The 26,730-nt window shown below is 24.4% G+C and overlaps 1 protein-coding gene across 1 annotated transcript; it reads left to right on the top strand.

Moving 5' to 3' along the window:
• Positions 1-139: 139 nt before the first annotated feature.
• On the top strand, positions 140-22,257 carry LOC145842027 (GPI ethanolamine phosphate transferase 3, catalytic subunit-like). The gene is made up of 15 exons (XM_082949374.1): positions 140-487; positions 2,482-2,673; positions 3,586-3,738; positions 6,161-6,276; positions 7,330-7,472; positions 8,584-8,680; positions 10,952-11,483; positions 11,882-12,160; positions 13,032-13,209; positions 13,463-13,587; positions 14,152-14,228; positions 15,216-15,408; positions 16,552-16,766; positions 20,358-20,488; positions 21,843-22,257. The coding sequence occupies exons 1-15, from the start codon at positions 156-158 to the stop codon at positions 22,035-22,037; spliced, it is 2,958 nt and encodes a 985-aa protein (XP_082805500.1). The 5' UTR covers positions 140-155; the 3' UTR covers positions 22,038-22,257.
• Positions 22,258-26,730: the final 4,473 nt, after the last annotated feature.

The raw sequence follows: 26,730 nt of genomic DNA, 5'->3' as shown, positions 1-26,730 counted from the left end.
TTTCAATAAGAATCTAAATAAAAGCAAAAACAATAGTTTCTATGTTTCTGAACTTAGCAGTAAATTGATAGCTAAAATATTTATACTAATTTATAAATTTAATTGTATCTTATTTACTTTATAAAACATTTGCAGGTATTGAGAGTATCTTGTAAATGGCAAGTACCTTAGTTAAAGTTGCTGTTAAAATACCTCGGTTTTTTAGAATTTTGTTGAAAGTTTCTCTTCTGTTGACTTCACTTTTAATTTTCACTAAAGGATTTTTACTTACAAGATTTGAATTAGAAACACCAAATACCAATGATGATCAAATTAGAGCGAATTCAACTAAAAAAGTACTATTTTTAGTCATAGATGCTCTACGATATGATTTTGCTCTTTTTAACCCTAAACTACAGGAAAATATGACACATCCATACAGAAACAAATTAAAAGTTTTCCATGAAATAGCAAAAGAAAAAGGATGTTCCAAAGCTCGTTTATTTAAGTTAGTATCTTCTAAGTTTACTTGTTTTTTTTTCTATTAAGCAAAAAGATGTTACTTTTTTTTTTTTTACTACATTATATTATGTAAATCGTGCTATATTCATTCTATGAATGCCTTTTTTTAGCTATAATTTGTAAACAAGTTTATTTGCTTTTCAATAAATTTTTAGTTACTAACTACTCTTCCCCTGTTTATTACTGTTTTAATTACTTTGTCATTATCATTTAAAAATATTTCTGGTTAATTTGGATCATTTATATTTCATTGTGTAATTATTATTGTATTTTTAAAATTATTGTAGAAGATGATTGTAGATTAAGTTTGACAATAGTTAACTAATTCAGTTGCTGATTAAGGTCATAGGACATCATTAAAAAATAATTACATTTGGTTTTTATGAAGGTTTTAAGTATAAAATTAAAACCAGATTTGTAGTATTTAAAAGCTTTATTTATTTTTTGAAATATATTAATATTTGTTAAAAGTTTCCCATAAAATTATTGAATAATATTATTAATATTAAAATAAAAATTAAAACTAGAAATTTTTCATTGTTAATTTTTTTTAATTTCACTTAGAATCACGTGAACACTAATTATTTTGTATTTTTGTTGAAATAATTATTTTATTTTCTATAATTTCAAATTAAGTAAATTTTACAGTATTGAAATATTTTTTTTAGTACGACTTTAATCTCTTAGAAATATAAATAACTAATAAAGTTCATTAGTTTTAAATAATTAATATTAGAATTATTAAGTGATATTATAACAGGTTGGCAATAAAACCTGGAAAAACCTGGAATTTGATAGTTTAAGCAAAAAAACCTGAAATTTTAGAAAGTTAAAAAAAACAGGAATTTTGTACAAAAATTGTAAAAAAAACCTGAAGTTTTTTGTCAAATTTTATTTTTTTAACAATATTGATATAATGAGAATTGTAAGTTTTATCATTTCAAGACTTGAAAAAGCTGTATACAAATTTTGTATACAAATTGATAAATTATTAGTTAAATTATAACTTTAGTTAATGAAATTACTTTTTAAATGGCATTTCCAATGTTTTGTATGACATTAAAGGCCAATCAACAAGAACCTATTTCTGATTGATGCAACTTAATAGAGTTTAGAATTTAAATTAAGAGAAAACTATGAGCTAGAACAAAGTAAGATCAGAGCCAAAATAAAAATGTGTGATGCAATGTTTTATGCCTAATGTGTCTATAGCAGTTATAATAAATATTAACTTTATAGTATAAATTATAAGTCATTGGTTGTGCCTAGTTTATATAAAGTATCTATAATAAGTTTTATTTACTTTTGTTAGGTTTAATGATTTTATTAAATTGTGGTTAATAGTCTGGATTTTTACTATTATAAACCATACAAGCTTATTTGTTTATTTAGTAATCTTATATCTCTGTGTGGTTATAAGAGTTTTTTATTATGCGTTTTTGTCACCCTTTATTGATAAGTTATTTTTTTTAGCTTTATGTCTTCTATGGATTTTAGACTTTATTATTTTATTTTTCATAGTTTTTATTAGTTAAGCAAGACACTGTAAACTAACAAAATTTATATCATAAGTTTGTCAAAGATAAAATAGAAATAATTTTAACAAAAGTTATATTTGTTTAAAGCAGTAGATACTTAAGAGAGGCTATCAGTATAAACAATTTGAAGATGCCAGTAATAATGGTAGTAATACTGTATCATTAAAGTAGTTTAAGTTTATCATAAAACATCTTTTATAACTTAAGATTAATTTTGACTGTAATACTAAAAATGGTCAAAAAAGATGTATTTTCAAAAACGTGGAAGAAGTAAAGAAAAACCTGGAAGAAATTTTTTAAACCTGAAAGTAATTTTGAGAACCTGTAGAAGTTGTAAAAAAATGGCCACCCTGTTATAACTTTAACATATAACATATTTAATTCTTAAGATTATAAAATTAAAGTATCAAAGCCTTATAAAAGTTCTACTTATTTTGAACAGATTTGTTGCAGATGCACCAACTACTACAATGCAAAGAATAAAGGGGTTGACCACAGGAGGTTTTCCAACTTTTATTGACCTATCGTCAAACTTTGACAAGAATGAAATAACTGAAGACAACATTATTGACAGAATCAAAAATGATGTTGTTATGATGGGTGATGATACGTGGACAGGCTTATTTCCTGGCAGGTTAATACAAAAATACTCATAATTGTAAAAATTTAAAGTTCTTCAATCTAAGTTGTAAAAACTACTTTTTTTGTAGTTTTTATTTATGGATGTTGCTTTCTTGAATATTTTTTGTTGTTATTAAACTTTAATTATAAAAACCCATATTAATAAATATATATAGTGCATTATTGATATAGCTTTTTATAATTATTTTAATTTTTTTTTTGGGAAAAATTTGTTATCTTTATTTCATCAATAACAGTAACTATTTATTAACAGTAATTTACTTCAAACAGCTCCTTACTAAGATAGTTTTTAGTTTAAAGTTTATATCGGAAAAGTGTTTGTTTTTATTTCCATTTCATATAAATTTACTTTTACATACAATAATAACATTAAAATGTACTAAAAATCTTCTAGCCTTTACAAATTTAATTTTATACACAGTTTTGAATTACTGCGTCATGATATATTTTTCACTATTTTTTACTTAGTTGCATAAATATGTTTTAGTTCTATTAGCAATAAATTTGTATATTTTAAAAACTATCATTTGATTTTTTCTATTGTCGTGTTTACTCATTTAAAAAAATAATTTAACTTAACATATATATGAAGAAATAATTTAGATAACTCTATAAGTAATTAGGTTATTAATACTAATAATTGATAATATAATATATATATAACTGTTTATAATAGTTTAATAGTGAGTATAATTATATTTTTGATTATATTTTGAAAATCACATGAAGTTTTGTTATTGTATAAAAAGTTTTTGATAGTTTTAATTAACTTAAATATTCTAAAATGTTAAAAGTAAATATTTTATCTAAAATACTTAACCTTATGAATTGTTTTTCAATATACAAATTTAATGATTGATGAATACTTTTTATCAAGTGTTTTTTAAGTATTATGCAATTTCAGATTCAAAAGATCTTTTCCTTTTCCTTCATTCGATGTCAAAGATTTACACACGGTAGACAATGGCATATTAGAAAATTTAGATAAAGAAATACTTCAAAAAGATTGGAAATTTATGATTGCTCACTTCCTTGGTGTTGATCATTGTGGTCATAGGTTTTTAATTCGTTTCATTATAGCGCTTAGATTAAAGCTTGCGATAATACGATAGAATAGTAGCTGTATTTTGTTTTAATAAGTTTAATTATAATTGAAGTTATATATTTATATATATATACTGTCATTTAACTGTTCAAAAATATAGGTTTAATCGTTTGCAAACAAAAAATCCTAGTGAAGTGACTTCACTGGAATATAAATAAAAACAAATTGTACAGTAATCTTCCTTTATTGTACCAACATATGTTTCTGTGTGTTAATGAATCAACACACTTATTATATAGTTTTATAACAGTCGGATTTAATATTAAGTATTTTACCTATTATTAACTATTATCTGTAGAAAATATTTTATTTTAATGAAAACATGTACACACCTACTTTGTTCTATGCTTCTATTCTTTCATTGCAGTATTATTTTTTTGCAGAACCCAGTTGAAGTGTGTTGATTCGTTAACACACAGAAACATATGTTGGCACAATAAAGGAAGATTACTGTACAATTTGTTTTTGTTTACACTGTCTTTTATCAATTTTAATGTTAGTTTATGTAAAATAACTTTAGTGTTGATATAAGTCTAAACAAATTATACAATAAATAAGTATCCAATTTCATTCATATACTAAACACCACATAAGTATTACAGTTTTAAAAAGTAAAATTTAGATATTTTTTATAACAAATAGTACAAACAAATACTACTTCAAAGCCTAAAAATATTAAAGTACTTATAAAGCTATTTTTGTAATGATCAGATAATTTAAACTACTATTATACCCTAATAAAAATTAAAATTTTCTTAAACTCAAAGATATTTGTTATATATTAAATATTTATTTACAATGAAAAAAGTATTATTTACAAAATAGTTTTAATAAAGTATTTAGAATACTTAACCTTTTTTATTATTTTCAAATACTTACTTTAATTGACTAATGTATACTTTTTATAAAGTATTTTGTAAGGTATCATATAATTTTAGAATAAAAGAATCATTTTCATTCCCTTCATTTCATTTCAAAAATTTGCAAATTATTATAAAACAACTTAGTTAAAAAAATGTTTTACTGATAGGTTTGAAAACTCAGTCGAATATTTTAATTAGTTTATAATGAGTTGACTGAAAAAGTTACGAATCGTTGGATAAGATATATATTATTAAGTTAATTTTTTTTGCTGTGTTTAATTTTTATATAGAACCCAATTAAATACATCACTTTGACCCGTTATATCTCAAAAAGTAATTTGTATTTAAAGGCTTTTAAAAGGCTCGTAACATAATTAAATGTTTACAAATAAAAAGTGTTTAATCACCCATATGGTCTTAACAAAGGGTTTGGTATAAAACTAAGTTAATTATTACGAAAAAAACTAATTGTTATTAAAAAAAATATTTCTGATAAAATAGTACTAATCTATAAAGTTTTACTTTGTTATATATTAGTCTAGTTATATTATAAATCTCTTTTTTTTTTGAGGAAATCAAAGAAAAAATTCTTCTTTTTTATGTTTGCAAATGTTGTTTTCTTTCTATTATTACAGTTAAGACTTCGACAAATATTCAAAAAAATAAGAAACATTTTTTAAATGGAAAGAAATTTGTTGTTGTTAATATCATTATTGTTAAAATTATTATTGTTTTTTTTTCTTATTAAAAGCATAAGTTTTTCAGTACTTATCTTCATATTTTTATTTATAAAAGTTAAGATCAGTTATTGTAAAAATTGCTTCTTTAAAGTTCTTAAAAAAAATTAGAATAGTTTATTTAGCTATTCAAATGTAAAATATTTTTATTTTTAAGTTAAATTATATTTACAGCGTATTACATTTTACTTTCTCTAAAGAGGTTGTAACCTATAATTCAAATATCCAAACGTTTGCTGTTAGTGTTGTTTATCTCCTTTTAAAACTTAATTTTAAGTTATATATATATTTTTTTTTGTTCTTACGTTACTAAACAGAATTCATAGTACATTATTAAACATAAAATTCAGTTAATTTTCGTTTAGTTTTATTTTCTTTCATTTTTCATTTTGTTTAACTGATTGTTTTATTAGTAAAGATTTAAATATTTAAATAATAAAAAAAACTATGTGTAATAGCTCATAAGAAACTTTACAAGCATGTGGTGTACGACTCGATAACCGAAAGGTTACTTTGTACACCAGATCCTTAGACCAAACTTTTTGAGCGCCTTTTTTTATTGTTCAATAAGCAATATGTATAACAGTTATTTAAAAACAAAAAAAAAATTTACTGAAACAATTTTCAAAACTCATAAATGTTCAATTATTGTACATATTTCTTTCAAGAGTTTATAAACTAGTCAAATCTACTTAAAAATAAAGCTATAACTGATCTTTTAGTGTGTTGTTTACTTTTAGGAAGTTTTGTTTGCTTAATGTTTTTGTAATGAAGGTATGGACCAAATCACATAGAAATGAGCAAAAAACTACAGCAAATGAACCAAGTAATTGAAAACGTTGTTAAAAAAATGGACAATAATACAATTCTACTTGTACTTGGAGATCACGGTAATATTTAAAGAACAGTACTTATTTTGCTAAACAGAAATAATATGATATTTATTAACTTTTTTATTTACTAAAAAGTACTATAATATTGTAACTTGTGTAGTGAAACAATTTTATAGGTTTTATTTAAAATAAAAACAATTATATTTTGTAGGCTATTGTGTAAAATATTTTGTTAAAATTTTTTTAACAGTTTTTTTTTTGTTTTTACCTTTGTATTGTTTTTAAAAGTTTTTAACAATGTCAACAAAATATAATTTTACATATCTCAGAAAATTGGTTTCAAAAACTTCAATACTTTTGTAGTAGCTTTTTTTGATAGTTTTTTTTTTCAAATGTTTAAGTAGTTTATAAGTTAAAAACGTAAAATGTTAAGAAGCCTTTTATTCGCAAGTTTTTATTTTTTTATACACTGAAAAACATCAAGTTAAACTTGTATTTGTGGTAAATATATGTGGTAAGTTATTATTCATTTTAAAAAGTTATTAAAATTCGAAAACTTAACCTTATTAGACTTTTTTCAAATCATTTATTTAAAATATTTTTATATAAAATATTTTTCTTGAAATTTTATACAGGGTTTGAACAGCATAGAAAAAACTCAAGCTAGTTTCTGTATTTGAAAATAACTGTATTTAGACTCAGCTGTTTAATTTAATAACCTTATAATTTTTTTAAAAGTATTAGGTAATTTTTGATTTGCTCTAGTGCAGGTGTTGACAGGCATTTAGTGGTAGAGGGCTAAAATTTGAAAATAAAAATATTTGTTGTCTGCAGTTTTAGTTGCAGTTTTTACTTTTCCAGAATATCTTGTGTAAGTTTCGAGTTTCCCATAATATTTCCCGAAGACCTTTTTTTGCTCTTCACCTTAAACTTCACAACATCTAGTCTAAGTTTCAAAAAAAATCTTTCGCTGGCCGCATGTTATACATTTGTCCCATTTAAAACAGAAATTCTACTTTTACCCTTCATGGGCCGAAGTTTGCCGACCCCTGCTCTAGTGTCTCTAGTACTGGCTAGTCGTACAACTTATTTCCCATTTTCATAAAACAGGTATGACACAAACGGGAGATCACGGAGGAGATAGCAACGATGAGGTGGTGGCAACCTTGTTCGCGTATTCACACACGGCTGCATTCAATGGTTTGTGGCGAAACGAGCATGATGAAAACTGTCTTGCTGGTGAAGTCCAACAAGTACTTCTACATTTTTTGTTTTATCTCATAAGTTTCAGATAAAATATATGAAAAAACTTAAACGCACTTTTGAAGCAATATATTTTATGTTCAATTTTGATTCACAAATCATAGTTTTATTTTAATAAAAAAATATAGCAATTTTTCAATTATTAAACCCAACACTTTTATAGAGGTGTAAATTTGCTGAGTTTATTAGTTTTAGTTATTTTATTTAGCTTTTTAGTACTGACTGTTTTTGTTTTAGATTTTTTAGTTTTGTGATTATTTTCTAACAACATAAAGGGTCTTGCTTGTTTTTACAAATCAGTCTTATTTGGAGTTTTTATCTCAGCTACCACTTACTTTTCACTGTTTAAGAAAAATTACAGTAGTCCTTAAAGTAGGGATTAAAACGGTCAAAGTTAGTGAATTTAACAACTTGTGTGAAGTTAAAATTGAAATGGTTTAAAATAACTATTATATTATATATATAAATATTTCGTTTAAGATACATTTTTTCTTACAACTTTTAACAAATCATATTTATTTTTTACTGAATACTATTTAATGATTAAAAACATGTTCAGGAATGTTTTGTAAGTTAACGTAAATGGTCGCCTCTTTTATAAAAACAGTCAGAAAATTTAATTATTTCAAAAATCCAACGTTTGAGAGTTTTACTATAGTTAGAAAAATAAATGAAAAACAGGTTAAATATTAGCGAAATTCCTGTTTCCTTAAAAGTTGACAGTGGAAGTATTATGGTATCTATAAAAAATTATAAATTGATTTTATTTCAAAAACTAGATAAAGTTGTTTTGGTCTATAAAAATTAGTTCACATTGATAGCTAAATAAAAAAGTAAGAATAATTAACTGTTTTGTTTTTATCTTTTAAAGCGCTAAATAATATCTTTGTACTTTATAATACTTTACCGTTTATTATGAGCGAAAACTAAACATTAGATGTATTACAAAAAAAGATTATAAGTTAAATAAATATAAAATAAATGCGTATTGCTAAATAATACATGTTCTTCACTGAGTTTACAAAACATAAAAATTACCATGCACAAGTATTTTAAAACTTAGTTTATAGGATTTATTTTAAGTTGATCCTTATTTTACAGATAGATTTAGTGCCTACTATAGCAAATTTGATGAATGTAAATATTCCATTTTCTAACCTTGGCTCGGTGATAACTGATCTGTTACCTTATAAAAAGGGTTAGTAACTGATAATAATAAGTAAGTGATAAACAACTACTTTTAGTTAAAAAAAATAACATCAACATTAATAACAATTAAAATTATTGTTATTAGATTAGTTCTTCAACGTGTTAAACTTTTTTTTCAAAGTTTTTGATAAAATTTAAAAATTTTCTGTTATCTATTATTACTTTTGCAGAAATTTATTTACATTAAACTGTTAAATTCAATAGAAATAGTACTGTTGCTAAGTTTTAGTAGTTATCAACAGTTTGATTAAGCATAACTTTCATATGTCAGGGTGGCTAAAAATCATGAAGTGCTAGAAAGTTATGGAATTAGAATAATTAGGAAAAACAATGGAAAATATTTGAATCTGATAATTTTTGGAAAAATCATTAAATGTTCTTGAACTTTTGACTTTTATATAAAAAAATTGTATTTTACAACTTCATTTCATATTTTATAATTGGTATTTTTAAAATCAATTTCTAATTAAGGCTGTAAAGGTGTCTTACTTAAATTTTAATAACTTTTTCTTACTTACAGTTTTTATTTAACCTAGGGAATATTTTTTACGAGTAGGTGTCAAATTTACACAAGGGTACAAAAATTTACGAAGACAATTATGCACGAGTGACAGTTTTACACGAGAGTAAAAAAAACAGAAAAAAGAAGTTGTATAAAAAAAAAACAGCATAAAAATAAATAAATAAAAGATAAATCAATAAAAAAACAAGGAGAAAACAAAAGTTACCGACCAAGGGTTAGGGGTAAAAGTGATAGTAAAAATAAAAATAATAAAAATTACTATAAAAAAGCAAGAAAAATAATTTGTTTAAAAATAGTAAAAAAAAAAAGAAGCTAATCACCTTATGAAGGGGTTATTGGTAACAGTGATACTAGAAATAAAATGAAATACAAATAATAAATGATATAAAAATAAAAAATAATAAGTTAGTTGATGAAAAAATAAGTTACTTACCGAGGGTATGGGTTAATGGTATTATTGGTAGTAAAAATAAAAATAATTAAAAAAAATAAAAGAATTTCAACCCGTGCAAAAGTATCTTCATGCAAAATTGACCCTTCGTGTAAATTCGTCTCCGTGCAATTTCGACCCGTTTCCACTTTTTACAGCAAAACAAAGTTATTATTAGTTATATAGACCAAAATGAAAGTTTATAAGCTTCGGTATGATTGCTGGAAAAAAAAACTCATTAAGCCATGAAAATCTATCTTATTCTAAGATTTTAACCTTTTTTTTTTCAAATTCTACAATTATCTTAAATAGCTGTCCTTAGTTTTAACTCAGGATTTTATAAATTTTTTGTTAAAGTTCTAATTTTATAAAAACAAAGATTTCCTTAGGGTTTTTGTCATAAATCGTTTTTGAATCAAACGTAAAAATGGTTTGTAAAGCTTTTTGAGAAACAATTTTTAATAAATTTACTGTTATTGTTTTTTAAATATAGAGATTTTATAGCTTTAAAAAAAATTATATTGCTCTATTTGATTAAACGAATCTAGTTTTGAAATCGTAATTTGGATCTGTTTTTAAAATAGAATCCAGGCTGGCTCCTGCTCTTAGCAAAAAATAACCCTATCTGGTCGTATCCTGGATTCGATAGAGCACATTAGAAAAGTATTATTACTAACATTTAAATTTCATGATAAATGATATACTTTGTTTTTGAAAATTCTTAGAAAAAACATTCAAGAAAAGCTTCTTAATTGTACAATTCTAGTGTTAATACTTGTATACTAAATGAAAGACAGCAGTTTTAGGTAGCTTTAAATTTTAATAGTGTATTGATTTTATTAGTGTTATAGTAATTATGACTAAGTTTCTATAATAATCTTACGACAAAGTCTTTGATAAACTTTATAAAAAAACATACAGGTGTCAATGATCTATCAAACATGTAGAGTGTTAATAAAATATATTTAAGAATATTTTAAACTATTATAACAGCTTTTTTATCTTAGTTATAATTTTATACTAAAAAGGGACAAAATTGTTTGTTAAGGCTAGTGTAGAGTTACTTAAATTAGATTGTTTATTTTTGTTTAATTCTTAGAAACCCTGTACTAACTCACTTGAGATAATGTTATTAAATATCAATATTAAAAAAGTTTATAAACTAAATGTACAATTATCAAATGTATTAGTTTTATGTAAAGAAAAACTTTCATAATAAAAGTTATAAAAACATATACAATATTTAAATATTTATTGTTATTTGTTTACTCTAGCTTTATTATAACTAAAAATGGTTTTTGTCTAAGGTTCATTGGAGGAGTGGAAAGCTATTAAAAAGAATGCAGAACAAATTATTTCTTACATTAATATATACAATCAAAAACACAACTTGTTTGAAAAGGAAGAGCTGCAAAAAATGAGAAAAAAGTTTAAGACAGCACTTAATGTAAACGAAAGTAATATTGAAAACTTTGAATTTGAAAGCAAAAATTTATTGCAAGTTATGATGGATACCAGAGAACAAATCCGCTCGATTTGGGCCAAGTTTGACGTCACTTTGATGACAACTGGAATAATTGTTTTCTTTACAAGCATCCTTTTTTTCTTGTGCTCTGTAAAAAACTTTTTGTTTTGGTCTACTTTAGCATCATTTTCCACGTTGATGTGTTTAGCAAGACAAAAAGAAACCTTTTTGTTACTATCTACTAGTTTTTTAACTGTTCTTAATGGAGTTTTAGCATCTTTGCAACCAAACAACCGTAAAAATAAACTACCAAATTTCTCTTTAGCACTACTTTCTGTTACTTTGATTGTTCCAATTGGAATTACTTCTAACAGGTAAGTTAATCACTGTTTGACTTAAATTACTACAAAACATTGTATTATATTTTTTGCATTATTATTTACTAAACAATTAAGTTTTACTGTGAATCCAGATAATTAACTCATTATAATCATTTATGTATATTTTCTTTAAAATTAATATTAAAAAATATTTAATTAAAATATTAATAAAACCTTAAAAATAAAAACTCTTTCTAATGTCACAGTCCGATGTTTTTTGTTATTTATAAATCTTTCGTTATAGTTGTTTGAAGTGTATTTAAGAAATTTAATTATATTAAAATAGAAACTATTATTTAATCAACAATAAATAGTTTTTTCACTTGATTAAGATTTTATTAATTAACTGAAGGTCTCGTTTAATTTATTTAAAAAGTTTTTATAAAAAACAGTTTTGTAATCAATGAAGATGTCGCATCTTTCTACTTGTATTCCTCAACCATTGTTTGCATCTTTATTGCGTCGCTTTCGTCTGCAAAGACCTTTAGAAATTCAAAATTATTGACTAAGCTAATTTCAAACAAAAAGTTTCTTGCCACAATTGTACTAATTGTGCTGTTGAGATACATGAGGATTTACTACAAGTGCAGACCTGAACAGTTTTGGTGCTATGACGAAGGTTTGGACAGTAAAGAACCTGGCAGTCATAAAATTGAAGAAAGTTCTCAGAGGTAATTAAAAAAAACTTACAGAAAAGTATGTTACCGAGTATTAAATTTAGTTTTTTTCCATCTTAGTGTAACCATATAATAAGTCTTAAGAAAGCATATTTAAGTAATTTAAATACTAACCAAGTAAGTCATTAAAAATGGTGTTAATTATTTTGTTTAGATATAATATAAAAAATATTTTTATAATACCATAATTTATTTTTTTCCTTTTTGGTCATAAAAAAGTATTTATTTTTTGTTATTATCAAAGTTGTAATAGTCATGCAAATACCATCATCATACTTCATAAAAATGCTTTAATAAAAACAACTACTATACATAATATAAACATTTTAGTGTAAACAGACTAGAGCTACATATAAAGCTTTTTAATGTTTCCATACCATTATAAAATTCTATTAAAGTTAATACATTATATTTAACTTTTTGAACATAGATCTAATATTTAAACGTTTTAATACAAGACAACACAGCAATTTTTTTTAACAGCACAAATATGTTTCCACAAAGTTTAAAAGGAAAGTGTACAGTGCAATATTGAATAAATTTCAAATTATATATATATATATAAGAAAGTTGTAAAAGTTAATACTTATTATTGCAGTTGTACACACACTGATAAAATGTTTGCAATATGTTTGTCTTGTTGAAATAAAAATGATGTGTTTTTTTAAATAAAAATAATGACTTTTTAAATGTGTGTGTTTTTTATAATGTTTGACTTGTTAAAAAGTTTGTATTGCTAAGTAACTTGATTATTTTTTTGCAGATAATTTGTTTTTAATTTTACTTAGCCTTATTTCTAACATTGTTTATTTTTAAGTTATGAGGTAACAATAATGATTTATTATTAAACAATTAAAATATACAGCTTGTTAGCAAGTTCGATAATGCTGATGGCAGTGAACTACGTGATAAGAAGTTTTGTGCAGAAAAGAGGCAACTCAAGCGTTCCAATGTCGGCTGCGTCCGTTTGCAAGTACGCGCTCCCGTTGGCTAATCTGTTGATTACAGTTCACTGGTTTGTCCAGTCTGCTTCAAAAAACTTGGTTAGTGTTTCAACTACCAAGTAGGATCTAAGCTCTAAAACGTATTGTTAGTGATGTTTGCTTTCTACAAATACTTTTTATAGTGTAAGTTATTCAGTCTTAATATTTCAAGTGCTTAGCTGTAAAGAGTTTACATAACATGCTTTCCAAACTTGCTAAACATTTTAGTGTTAGTTTGATATTACTAGTAAAATTATGTTACAAACTTTTGTTTTTGTTTTACGATGTAAAAGCTCTTTTTTATACTATGCAGGATACAACTGTAGAAACAAGGCTTCTTCTGAGCAAAATACCACAACTAGCATTTATTATATTAATCGCCTGTTTAGTATCTTTTTTGATCTCGCCTTTTGACGTACACCTGCTTTACCCTGACAAGTAAGAAAAAAAAAAAGCTTTCATAACTTTTTAATTAAACACGAGTAAATGTTGTTGTAGCTCAAAGTTTTATTATATAATTCTCACTGAACAACTAAAACATTTATTTCTTTTTGATTAAAACTAGCATGTGTACTACTTATATGTTTATGTATTTACTTGTTATGTTTCCATTCATAAGTTTATAAAAGAATACTTTTAAACAAAATTTTATTGTTATCTAATGAAATACTGTTTTGCAATAATAATTTACAAAGCATGTAGTAGAACAATAGTTTTACTTTCAGTTATATATATTTCATTGTATATACAAAGTTTGTTTGTATACAGTGTTTGTATGTTTTTTAATTCAAGTTTAATTATAATTCTTATTTCTAAAATAAAACTGCATAAAACTGAAATATAAATTTTTGAATTAATAATTATACTTACAGTGAGTTTTGAAGGTTTTTTTTCAAAGATGAAGTAGAAGTGTATAAAGCGTTTTAATATTTTTATAAATTTGTTTAATTAAATATTAGAACAATATTGTACTTATTTTAATAACATTTTGTTTATATTTAGGTATGGAAATTACTACACTTCTCCTACGTCTAATTACCAGATGATGAAAAAATACAATACCTCATTTAATAGCAAAGGTTTAAACTCATAACTTTAAGACACACTCTGTTTAATAAGCGTTAAATATCAATTCAATGATGCTGATAATAAAATAAAATAATTATATAAAATAAAAACCCTTTCATTTAACGAGAAGTGTTTACAATTATATAAAGACCATATATATGATAGAACAAAATATAGATATATACTATCAGACATATTTAGCTTAATAAAAATGACATCTAATGGTTATAATAGTTTCATCATTTAAATCACCTCTCCTAGTAAATAGTACTTTTATGATTATTTTATTAAGTACAAACAGTCAGAGTAATGTCATTGATTGATTTTCCAAGTTACCAAAGTTTTTTACGTCCAATACTTAACTATAAAACTTGTTTTTAAAACTATAAAGTTTTGTAGTTTGTTAATATTAAGATTGATTAAATATCTGTAAATGAAGGATACAAATAAATATAACAAAAAACATAGCTTTGTAGTTAACAGATATAGCTAAGTCAATATTTGGACATAATACTCACTTTGTTGTGATTTTATACAAATAATAAATTAGATTTTAAGACGCTTTAGACTAGTAAAGTAATTTAATTTAATAAAATTGGATCGGTCAAAAACTCTTACATTAAGTAAAGTTTTAAATCCCGAAATAAGGATTCCTAAAGTATTAATTCTATAATTCTATTTTTGAAAATACAGAAGTTTTTATTAAGTGTATTTTGATTTAATTTGTTTTCAAATACTGAAAATTTCTTAGTTCATACGTGCTCTTAATTAAAATGATCTTACATAAGTTTGTACTTAATAGAATATTTTTTCAATATTCTACTAATAAGCTCTTATTTATGTGAATACTTTTTTTAATTGGACTTAAATAAGAAATTTGTAAGTTTTTTCGTAAGCTAGTTCCATTTATTTAGATATTAAAACCAAATATTGATTTTATGAGTTTTTATTTATTAAAGATTTGTCTGATTGTACAATTTGAAAGTAAGTTTTTTTAGAAAAGGAGATGAAACCAATGGCATTTGGTCTATTCACTTTACTTTCATCAAGTTTGATAGGATTTGGTCAAGTCATGCTATCAATAGTTATCTTATTATCTGAACACGAATACTCTATTGTGTTTTGCCTAATGGTAGCAAGTTTTTACTTGTTTTTACAAATCCCGTTTGAAATTTATAATAACAATAAAAAGTTTGTGGTTTTTTTTATAGTTAAAAAAGTTTTTTAATTAGTTAAGTTTGTTTATTAAGTTTTATCTTTATTCTATATTTCTTATAACTTATTTTAGATATAATAAAGAGTGTTACTGTTACACGACTTTAACTAAAAATAACTGTTAAAATTAGTTATATTTGAACTGTAAACTGCTAATTTATTTTCATAAGACTTAAACTTAATTATTTTATATATAATATAGTGTTAAAAACTTTGAAAAATATTTCAAACTCTATATTGTTTTATTTCTGAAAAGTATCGCCAAATTTTTTTCTTTTATAGTTAGTTATAAACTATTTTATAAATTTTAATGTATTTGGTATAAGTTTGATAATTGCTCACTAACTTAAAGTAAGGATTATATGTAAATTAGTTAAACACTTAAACAAACTATTTTAACAAAATTAGCTTAAAATTAAAAGTAATATTTATATTTTCACTAATATTCACATTAATCATTGTTTTACAATTTGTTTCTCTTTTACTACTTTCACATACAGTATAGCAAGTGTTGTATGGATTTATATAAAGATTAAAAAAAATCATAAGCTTGTTCAAAAAAAATTCAATTCGAAAATTTTTTTTAAGTAAAAGAAGCTTATCATTTAGTTTCCTGAAATTTAAATTGTATTTTAAATCTATATATTTTTCTTTTTTCATCTTTCAACTTTTATTTTTTATTGAATATTACTGAGCTATCACTAAATTATTTCTAAACTAGAATATTACTAAATACCTTTAAATTCAAAATGCTCAAAAATATTAAACCAAAATTTATATATTTTCTTGAAATTTAAAAGCAGGTATTATAATAAGTAAAAAATTGTGTACAACTAAAGTTTTGTTTTATTTGTTTAAATAGTTTATTTAAGTCATTGTGTTAATTACTTAAAAAGCAATTGATTAATGCTTGTTTAACGTATTATATTATAAGTTTATTAAGTTTTCCATATAATTTCAGACTGACTAAGCATTTTTTCACATTTAAAGATTTGTAAGTCTTAAATTATCAGTAAAATGTTAATTTTATAGTTTAAAATAAACACTACTCATTTGTGCTTTAAAAGTGTAGTAGAATAGTACATTATTGTATTTTCAACTCTTCATTACTGTTGACAGCTATGAGTGGGAAGAGCATTTTGTCGACTGGAGTGTTGTTTCAGCGTACGTGTTGTCGGCAACAACGTGGTTCTACATGACTGGTCACCAGTCATGCATATCTTGCATTCCGTGGAATTCCGCTTACGTTGGAGTTGTAGGGAGTCATGGTACTGTAGTGCTCCCCTTTTTGATGGTCGCTTCAAATGTGTTCGCTTCAAATATTCTACATACTCGTCAGTCTTAATTTTTTAGTCTTAGTACTGCAGTGATAAGATACCTTAAAGTAAGACAACAAGTTTAGGTTTTCAATGTGAACTTGAAATATTTTATTAAAATTACTAGTATTTGAAATTGTTTTTAACACTTAATGCGTTAAAACGCTTATATAGAGATAAAATAGTAAGCTTTTTCTATAGAAACATTGAGTAAGTTATATGCTTTACAATAATATTTTATTTATTTGAAACATTTTGGTAGCTTCATGTTGTTCTTTTAAATTATATTTTATAGGTATGGATACATTTATTCCTACTTTATTCTGTTAATCTTAGCCATAGGCAGGGTTGCCACTCGGTCAGGAAATCAGGAAAAGTCAGGAAAAATTTAAAAAATTGACAAAAGTCAGGAAAAAATGGGGGTTTTGAAAAAAGTCAGGAAATTTGATAAAATAAAATAAAAAGTCAGATTTTGTCAGTTTAAATTTACAAAATTCCTTGTTTGCCAAAGCCTTCAAATGGTAAAAATTAATTAAAAGTCCTTTAAAGTCAAAAAAAAAATTTAAAATTTTCCTATAAATTTACAAAAATATTTAATTTTATTCCAATGCCTTCACCTGGTATAAATTAGTAAAACATCCTTTATAAAACTGCAAAAATTTTCTATTTACATATTGAACAAGTACCCTACTTGAACAAGCAGATTTTGTAAACTTTTTAGTATTGATGATCTGTAGCAAGGACAATTCCATAGTGAAACTGTGATATATACACAAAAGTTTATCTAGTATAATTTTAGAATCAAAATGTTTTTTGTATAAATAGTTGAGTTCTTTATAACTAAGCAGTTAGTTTAGTATTTTATGTAACAAGTTAATGTGTATACTTTACCTCTTTAAAGTTGTTTAAATTTATAAAATAAGTTATAAGAGAGGTATATGCCAAGACTAAGTTATTTGTATTTTTTGTAGAGTAACTTAAGTTTTTAAAGTAAATAAGAGTATTTATTTGTTACAAATTTTATACTAAATGATAAGAGGAAATATTTTATAAATGAAAGTAAAAATAAATGAGTGCCAAAAGAAAAGAAATGAAGCCCACAATTTGTGGCTTGATTTAGAGAAAAGATTCTCTTCAACAAGTGTAGGGGCAGCAGATGAGAGCGATTTAAATATAATGAGGCAAATGATTTTAACTGCCAAGAAAACTCAGCGAAATGCAGTTCAGATGAAGGAAACCATACTTCATTAGATGAATAGGTTAAAGTGCTAATAAAAAATCAGAGAAAATAAATTTTAGTACATTCATTTAAAAAAACAGTATTTGATTAAGTTCGTTATTGTTTTAAGGTTTGAGTTGTGAAAGTTCCTTATTTATTTAAGGTTTTAATTGTTAAAGTTCCTTATATGTCGTTTCGTTTATTTAGATACATTTATGCCAGGAAATTCTGAAAAATTGTGTTCTTTTTTGTTTTAAGGTTTCAACTGTAAAAAATTGTTATTGTTTTAAGATTTTAGTTGTGAAAGTTCCTTATATGTCGTTTGCTAGATACATTTATGCTAGGAAATGCTAAAAAATTGTGCCTTTTTTCAGACAAGCTGTGTTTTAAGGTAATAATACAAGTATTTTGCTGGTAGAGCTGTTTATTGCAAATACATCAATCATACACAGATGGTTTAAGTGATTTAATGGAAGTTTGATGATAGAATTAAGCAAAAAACAGTTGTTTTTAACCTGTATTAAAATTAGATTGAAAGCTTTATATAGTTTCAAGTGTTAGATTATGTATTTTAGAATAAGTTTAATTAAAGAGTTTGATTTATAAAAGTCAGGAAAATTTTGGTAAAAAGTCAGGAAAGTTTTCTCAGCTTGATCAGTGGCAACCATGCATAGGAAGTATTATTTTGCCTTTTTGTTAATTGGTTTTGTTCTGTTTACTTATATCTCAGCTTTCAGGTAGTCATTTCAGCTTAAAAAATCATAGTACTGTTTGGGATATAAGAATTCTGAGTGGATGAGCTCAATATGTTGCGTCTATCTATAAGTTGCAAACTAACATTTAAAAAATAGATTATTTAATAAAATTTATTTTCTTCTTCATTTTTAACCAATATTCCTCATTTTTTTACAGACTACTCTTGCGATTGTGGGTAGATATTTTTTTATTTTTGAGAATTTTTTTTTGCAAAAGAAAAGGTATTTTTTGGAGTTTTGCGTTTTTGAAACATGATTAATACATAAAACATATGTACTATTAAAGGATATTTCCTGATCAAAGTCTCTATCTAAAAAAGCAACAAAGTAGAGAGATCTTTAGTAAATTTCTGAGAACATTAACAATAGAAAATGATGATCCCTACATTGAAAACTCATTAGTAAAAATTTGACTGTATATTCAAGGGTTATAAAAACTTTTATTATCAATTAAATGTCTTAAGGCTTTATATCAGAGTTATTCCTATTTCTTAGCTTTGAATTGAATGACATTGAAAAAGATTTTCAATACGATCAAATGAGGTTAAGTCTTAAAAAAACAACAAGTATACGTCTTATACTTATAATCGTTTATTAATCGCACTACTAGTAAAAGTACTTATTAATGTAATTTGAATAGTTGTTTTTTCAAGCTACAAATACTATATATAAGTATTAACAATGTTTGAAAAAACGGCGTTAATTAACTATAAGACGGTGCTAAAAATTTGTTAACAAAAAATTTTGATCACATCACCTTGGTTATCAGACTACAAGTTCTTGGCAGACTGACACGGGTTTGGGCTCTAAAACTTAAGCCGAATTTTTTTCTAAACAACAAGCATACCAGCTGTTATGGTAATGGGCATTTTATTATAGGATGCATTTTAATTTAAAAATTCTGAAGTCATTTGCATGGTAAAACATCAACTCTTTTTGTAGACTGACGACTGCAGGGTTATTGTGATACGACTGATCAGTGTCAACGAAACCAAAACTGGGTTTCAGTCTAATAAAACATGTGGTCTTATGATCTAGCTAGATGTGTGCTAAAAACTTGTTGTTAAATTTTTTTTAGAATATTTGAAAGCCCAGGCTTCAACTCTAATGAATACTGTCGTTTTTTTTTCTGTGATCTCGTAATATTTTGTGAGTTATTTAAATAATATATAAAAATAAAAAAGTTTTATAGTTAAAAGTTTCTGAGTATTATTAAACTTTATCTTCATTTTAACATTGTTCCCTAGCTAGATTAAGATTGGTAAAAATTATTTTCATTTTGTTTTGAGTTTGTTACTTAGTATAACTTAACCATAACTTGTTTAAAACAGTTATGGTTCCTAAAACATTAATAAACTAAACTTTACAATAAATCTTACAGAGTTGATGCTGATTTAAATTTGAATACTTAATGCTGTTTAAAAATAGCGACTGTTGTACATTATTTTATTTGTGTGTTTAACCAGACTTATTGTTTAACTTTATCACGCCTTTTAGTGTACCTTGTTACAAAAATAAAGAAGTTGTAAGCAAGTGTAAAATTGTGTTTCTAAGATGCATAAAACTTGTTTAAATTTAGACTAACTAAAAGACTACTTTGTGTTTGATAGTCCTTACCCACCTAATTAATTTTAGTTTTGTTGCCTTTGTTATTGTTGTGGCCGAGAAATTCAACGAAGAGTGAACATAGTTTTCTGGTGAGCAAGCAATTTACTCCAGCTGTTGAAAACTTGATAACCAAATACATAGTGCTGAATGCATTCAAAGTTAGTTTACTAAACATTTTAAAACAGTTCTACAATTAGGTTAATAAACTTTACGCATTAAGATTAATCTCACTAGGTTTGTATTATGTATAATTGCTGTTAAAAACTATTTTTATTGTCATTTTAAGCACTGTTAGGGATTGCCATTTAAATAGACAAATTTGCAATGATCTAAAATGAAATAAAAACTCATTATAGTTCTTGATATTTTAAACTTTAAATTTTCACGGTACTTTGAGTTCCTTATATGTTATTCAAACTGGTTACGCGCTTTTTTTCCAAATACAGGCTAGTTTTATTTTATAAATAACTTAAAAGTCAATCTTCTCACAGTGGACAGTTATCGCATTTATTATATGGAAAAAATATAAAGTGAATTTATGTATAGAATCAATAGATGTAAATCATTTCATAATTTTAAAGTATATCTCATGATTATATCAGTTACATTTTTTCAAGTTAAGTAAAAATAACCTATTAAAACAAAAACCATTAGACTCAAAGTAGTAGCTTTCTAAAATTTTTTTGCTTTGTGCTTTTGTTTTATTAAAAAATTGGTTCATTTTGAATATAAAAATTAGGAAAGTTAAACTAATACTTTGATAAGTTTTTTTTATAACAGCGCTTAATAAATATTTTTTTAAAAAGTTTTGATAGTGAAAAAGATTTTATTCTACAGAAATTAATTAAAAAAATACTTTAAAAAAATAATTACTAAAAAGTATTTCTGAAGAATACGTCTGCTATAACTGTCTAAAAAAGTTAATAAATAATATGTTGTGATTATTTGATTTGTTTTAGCAATTTAGTTAAAAACCGTTTGTTTGTAAACGTGTGTAGATAAGACAGTAAATACAGTATAAACAGTTGCAATAATCGAACGAAAAACTTTTATGAAAATTAACTCTTCAATAATTTTTTATCTGAAACTCAATAATAAAATTGATAAACAAACTTTTAACAACTGCGTCACACTAATATTAAAAATTACTAACCAAAGTTCCCTCCAGGTGATACATACAGTACAAATGTAGTACTTTTTGAAAATTCATTGTTTTTACGTATTGCTTTAAATACTAAAAACAATCTAAACGTTTATTCGTGAATTTATTACGATTATTATTGTTATTTATAATTAATTTCCAAAATAAATTAGTACATATTGTCTTAATTTATCATATAATGTTTTTTTTTTTAATTCTCAACTTTATGGTCATTTTAATTAAAATGAGTTCCATTGTAAAATAACTTAACCTTTGTTTTTCCATTGTTCAACATGAACTTTTAATATCAGAAATAGACTTAAGTATTATTCACTTTTTTGTTTGTGTTTTTATTTTTAACAAAATTACAGTTATTCGGGAGCATGTTATCATGCTTCGTACACAATCGACATCTGATGGTGTGGAAGATATTTGCACCGAGGTTCTTGTACGAGCTCCTTTCTTTTGCTATTGTCTGTTCGATGAGTCTGTTTCTGTACATTTTCCTTGTTTTGTTTGTTTATTACTTTCGGAAATGGCTAAAAAAAGTTGATCTTGAAAGCTGATCTTCGTTGGCACCGTTTTCAATAACTTAAATAGTTGGCACACTAGTCTAGACTTTTTAGTTTGGTTTTACAATTCTTGTAATTTATAAATTTGAACAATCAAATGTTACACTTTTGACTTAACTATTTAGAAGTGTTGTTTCCTACTGTATATAAATTATTATGTTGTACTAAGTAGTTCTACAATAGATTTAAAATTAGTTTTTGATATGAACAACTAAGTACCATTATTAAGGTATATGATTATTAAAAATCTTTTAAGCTAATGAAAACTATATTTGAGTTTTTTTTTTGTCGTATTTATTCAAAAAATATACCATAGTTACTATTTCTAACTAACAGTCACTTTCTAAACGTAAAGTTTATATTTTTTTACAATAATCTGATGGTTATTAAATTCTGTATGCACTTTATGTAACGAAATATTAAACGGTTCCTAGATAAAAAAAAATATTTTTGTGTACAATTTTTACATGCTATTTTTAATTTATTACTAGTTAATTTATATTTAGTCAAATGTTTATAGTTCTACAGTACTGTCTAAAATTTAATTAAACATGATGCAACTTACTAAGGTTTACTACTTATTTGTGCTGCTTTATCTTTCTTAATAAATTCAATGAAAAATGTGATTTTTTTCTAAATAGATATAATGATATATCTTATAGTAGCAATAAATAACTTCACATACGAATAGAAATAGTAGTATGGAGTTTTCAACTGCCTTCAAGTTGAACGGTTTCTTAGTTTAATATTAATTAACTGTACTAAAACTAATGACCTATGGGATACGGATATTTTATTTAAATTTCAAAACGCAAAATTTTGTTTAATTATACTTTTATTAAATACTTCTGAGTAAAAAATTATATAGCAAATTTAAAACAGTTTGTTGTAAAAAAATACAGTGTTGTACAAGTTGTCTTTAAGGTAAAAAATATGCTTTAAGCCAGAGGTTTCTGCTTAGCGGTCAAAATAATGGCTGTATGTCGTCTAACCTCATGCCATGATTATGTACGTAAGGTATTATTAAAATGAAAAAAAATATGGTGTATTAAATATTAATTTTGTAATATACAGTCCGCGGGTATGATCCGGCTGGTTCCAAAGTTTCTAAAGAAGTAATTGATAAGAATGTCTAAAAAGAAAGTTATAAAATTGAGATTAACTGGGTTGCTAATTTGGTGCTAAGACAAATAAAAAATCTTTTTTAGTTTAATTTAAAACAGTCCGCGGTAAATTATTTTGATCAAAACCGGCTCACTATGTACAAAAGACTGTCACAATTGGCTGCTCTATAGAGAAGTGGTACACCACTGCTATAAAACATTGGAAAAAATACAGTTACCTGCCAACTAGGTATTTCGGTGCAAATTCTTGTTTGTTCAGTTACTTTCATTACATATAAGTAGTTCTATGGTGTATTTTAAAGTTAAAAACTTCCAAAAAAATTAAGTAAAATAATGTTTACAACATGTAACTTACAGGATACAATACATGATATTCAAATTAGTTCAATAGTATACTATAAGTGTATGCTATTTATTGAAGTTATTTTAACTCTGTTAACTACATTGATTTTAGCACAGAACTATTTGTAAACTTGTTAGCAACCTATTCCAGCCGGTCTTTCAAATAAAACAAATATTGTCATTATACTTAATAATGTAGTTGTATACAATACAACTTAACTATACTAATTGAAAGTAAAACATTGACTATACTATTGAAGATCAGATAAATACAAAAAAAAATTGATAAAATATCGTTTACTCGGAATAAGTATGAGTTTCCTAATTACTGGACTAAGTATGAAAGTTTTATAAAACAAAAGGCATTATAGTTTATATGACATAGTAAACATCGAAGTCTTAAGATAGTATAAATGCGTATTTATTAAAGATCAACTTCTACCTAAACACAACAAAAAATAAGTATTATTATTATTTTAAGTAGAAGTATATAACGAACAACAGGACGTGCAAATTATTATACAAGATATATTACTTTTTATTCACGTCATGTTATTCTTATCAGAAGACTACGATACGAAGTCAGTGTGATATAAAAAATTTTAACTGTTTAGTAAGAAAGTAGTTTTAAAGTAGTCAAGGAGCAATAAAAAGACAAAATCATTTAGCAAAAATTGAAAATAATATTTTGAAATAAATAATAACCTACTTTTATTTTAATTAAAAAAGATATGTTATTACAATTTTTAATTATTCTAAATAATTTAAACGTACATATATTTCCGCAACTAATTTCAAATTAGTTTTTTTGTATTTATTTAAATTTTGTTAGCATTAACTAACTTTACAATATAAACTTTCAGAAATTAGTTTTGTTTAATTTCCTTTTTTGCATTTATTAATACTTAATAGTACAATTTAGTTTTTTGACTAATTTTTAAAATTAGTTTTCCTAAAAACTACCGTTCAATAGTTGTTAAAGTTCTAGTTGAACACAATTCAAAAAGTCAAATAACAAGCGTTATTTTAGCTCGAATGACATTTTTGCTATTTTTTCAACCAATTTTTAAAACTTACTATTTTTCAACTTCTTTAATACTAACTTGGAACTTTCGAAGGAAGTTATAGTGAAAAGCAAAGAAAAAGAACAATCTTTAAGAAAAAAAGTCCCAAGTAAGCATTACAGAAATCAAAAATAATTAAAAACTGAAAAAAAAAGAAAAAAATTCATTCGAGCCAATGTAACGCTTGTCAAATAAACATCGTTTTAATTTAAAAAACATATTTTTTTAGAGTTATTAATTTTTAAACATTTTAACGATATTTTTCAAGTTGTTAAACAAAACACTTATTTCTAAAAAAAATATTTTTTTTTTATATTGACCAAATTATAAAAATTTCACTTTATTTTTTATAGAAGATATAGTTTTCTTTAATATTTTAGATTAACCACATTTACTAGAAGTGAAACAGTAATTAATAACAAAATGATCCTGGTTAAGTTTGTTAATAAAAGTAGTTAGTCTGGGGATTTTTATAAAAAGTAAAACAGTTTCTAAGATTAATAGACAGTTGTAGAAGAGAAAAAAATACAAAATATCAAAATTTGCTTTTGTAACTTCTTAAAACACCTCAGAGGTTTTTAGTTTTTTTCTTGAAGATTTTTGAGAAGATTTCTTCTTATTATAGCTGGTTTTGATTCTTTTATTAATTAAGGTCATAGGGGGAGGGGGTCCACCTTGGTTTTAACAAGTTTATCTATTTTTTTAGAGTTTAATCTGAGCTATCAGCCCTTTTTAACCACTTAACAAAATTCAAAGTAAAATTTCAAAATGTAAGCAATCAAAGTTGGTAACTTCAATAGGTTCCTAATACAAGGCACAAACAAAAAAGACTATTTACCTAAAAATCTATCTCTTCCTTCATTTTCTAACTAATCTTCTTAAATTTTTTACGGTAAGCTCATTACTTATATTTAATGGATATAATGCAGGAATTTTTTAATTTTGAAAAATAAAAAAATGTTAATTATAAAAACCAACAATTTATTTATTTATTTTTTATCTAAAATATTTATTTTTAAACACTTCTAAAAACCCAACATTAGAAGTCTTATAAATTATAAAAGGAATGCTTTCTAAAAGTTTGAGATCTTTAGCTCAAAAAAGAAGAGAAGAGAGTTTTTAGTGAAATCTTAAACTTCAAAGAAAATTGACTCAAAAAAAATTTTAGTCATACTGCGTACAATCTGCTTACATATTTATCGGAAATTTCTTACAAAAACTTCTATATCTCAAAAACTAAAAATAATTTATGTTCTTTTAAGACTGACTTGTAGTTTATACTTTAAGTGTTCATATAGGAGCCAATGTTAAGTTTTGTAAATAAAAATGTTACAACCTCTTATGTCCTTAAATATTTTAGAAATTATGTAAGTTTCAATGCAGACAGTTGTTGCTTACTATTAACTCAAAAGTTACTAGAAATTCTTCAAAATTTTTGTTTTAAAGTGGTATATAAACTAAAAATAGACAAAAATACCTAAAATACTTGAATTACTTTGAAGTTTTAGGTCGAAAAAACCTAGAATTCAAAAGAAAGCTTGAATTTCTATCAAATCCATAAAAAATCTAGAGTTTTGAATAATTTTTTTATGGCAAAAAAACATCAGTCTTAAGCTCTACCCCTTGTAACAATTAACGTTTTCTTGGGAAAAGTGAGTGTGTTACATCATATGTATTTTACCTGCCCCAATAATATTTAACTTTAACTTGTCCAAAAATAAAATAAACAAAAACTATCTTTTAAACAAATTAAAAAAACCTTGTTGACAAGCCATTTAGAGAACACTCACAAGGCTAAAGTCTCAACACTAAAAACTACAAAGTTTGGGAAAATCATGAAGCTCAAATCCCCAAGTAAGTGTTCACCAGTGCTACAACAAAAAAAAATCACACCAACAATCCAAAATTTAAGTCTAAATTAGATTCAAGATATCTATTACATAGTAGTTTAACAATTAAATTTTATTTGTTAAAAAACAAATTTAAAGTAGCATAACAGTATTTTTCCAGTATTTTATTTATATACAGAGTTACCAAAAAACCTAAAAGGCTTGAATAACCTAGAATTTGACAATCTTGTCTAATAAACCTGAAATTTAAGATTTAAACAACCTGAAATTTTGTACAAAAATCACTAAAAACCTGAAATTCTAATCA

This window comes from Thalia democratica, chromosome 8 (genome assembly GCF_965202585.1).
Source record: "Thalia democratica chromosome 8, ktThaDemo2.hap1.1, whole genome shotgun sequence".
Classification (NCBI taxonomy): domain Eukaryota; kingdom Metazoa; phylum Chordata; class Thaliacea; order Salpida; family Salpidae; genus Thalia; species Thalia democratica.
Note: the sequence above shows the minus strand (reverse complement) of the source record. Positions and strands in the feature narration are given on the sequence as shown.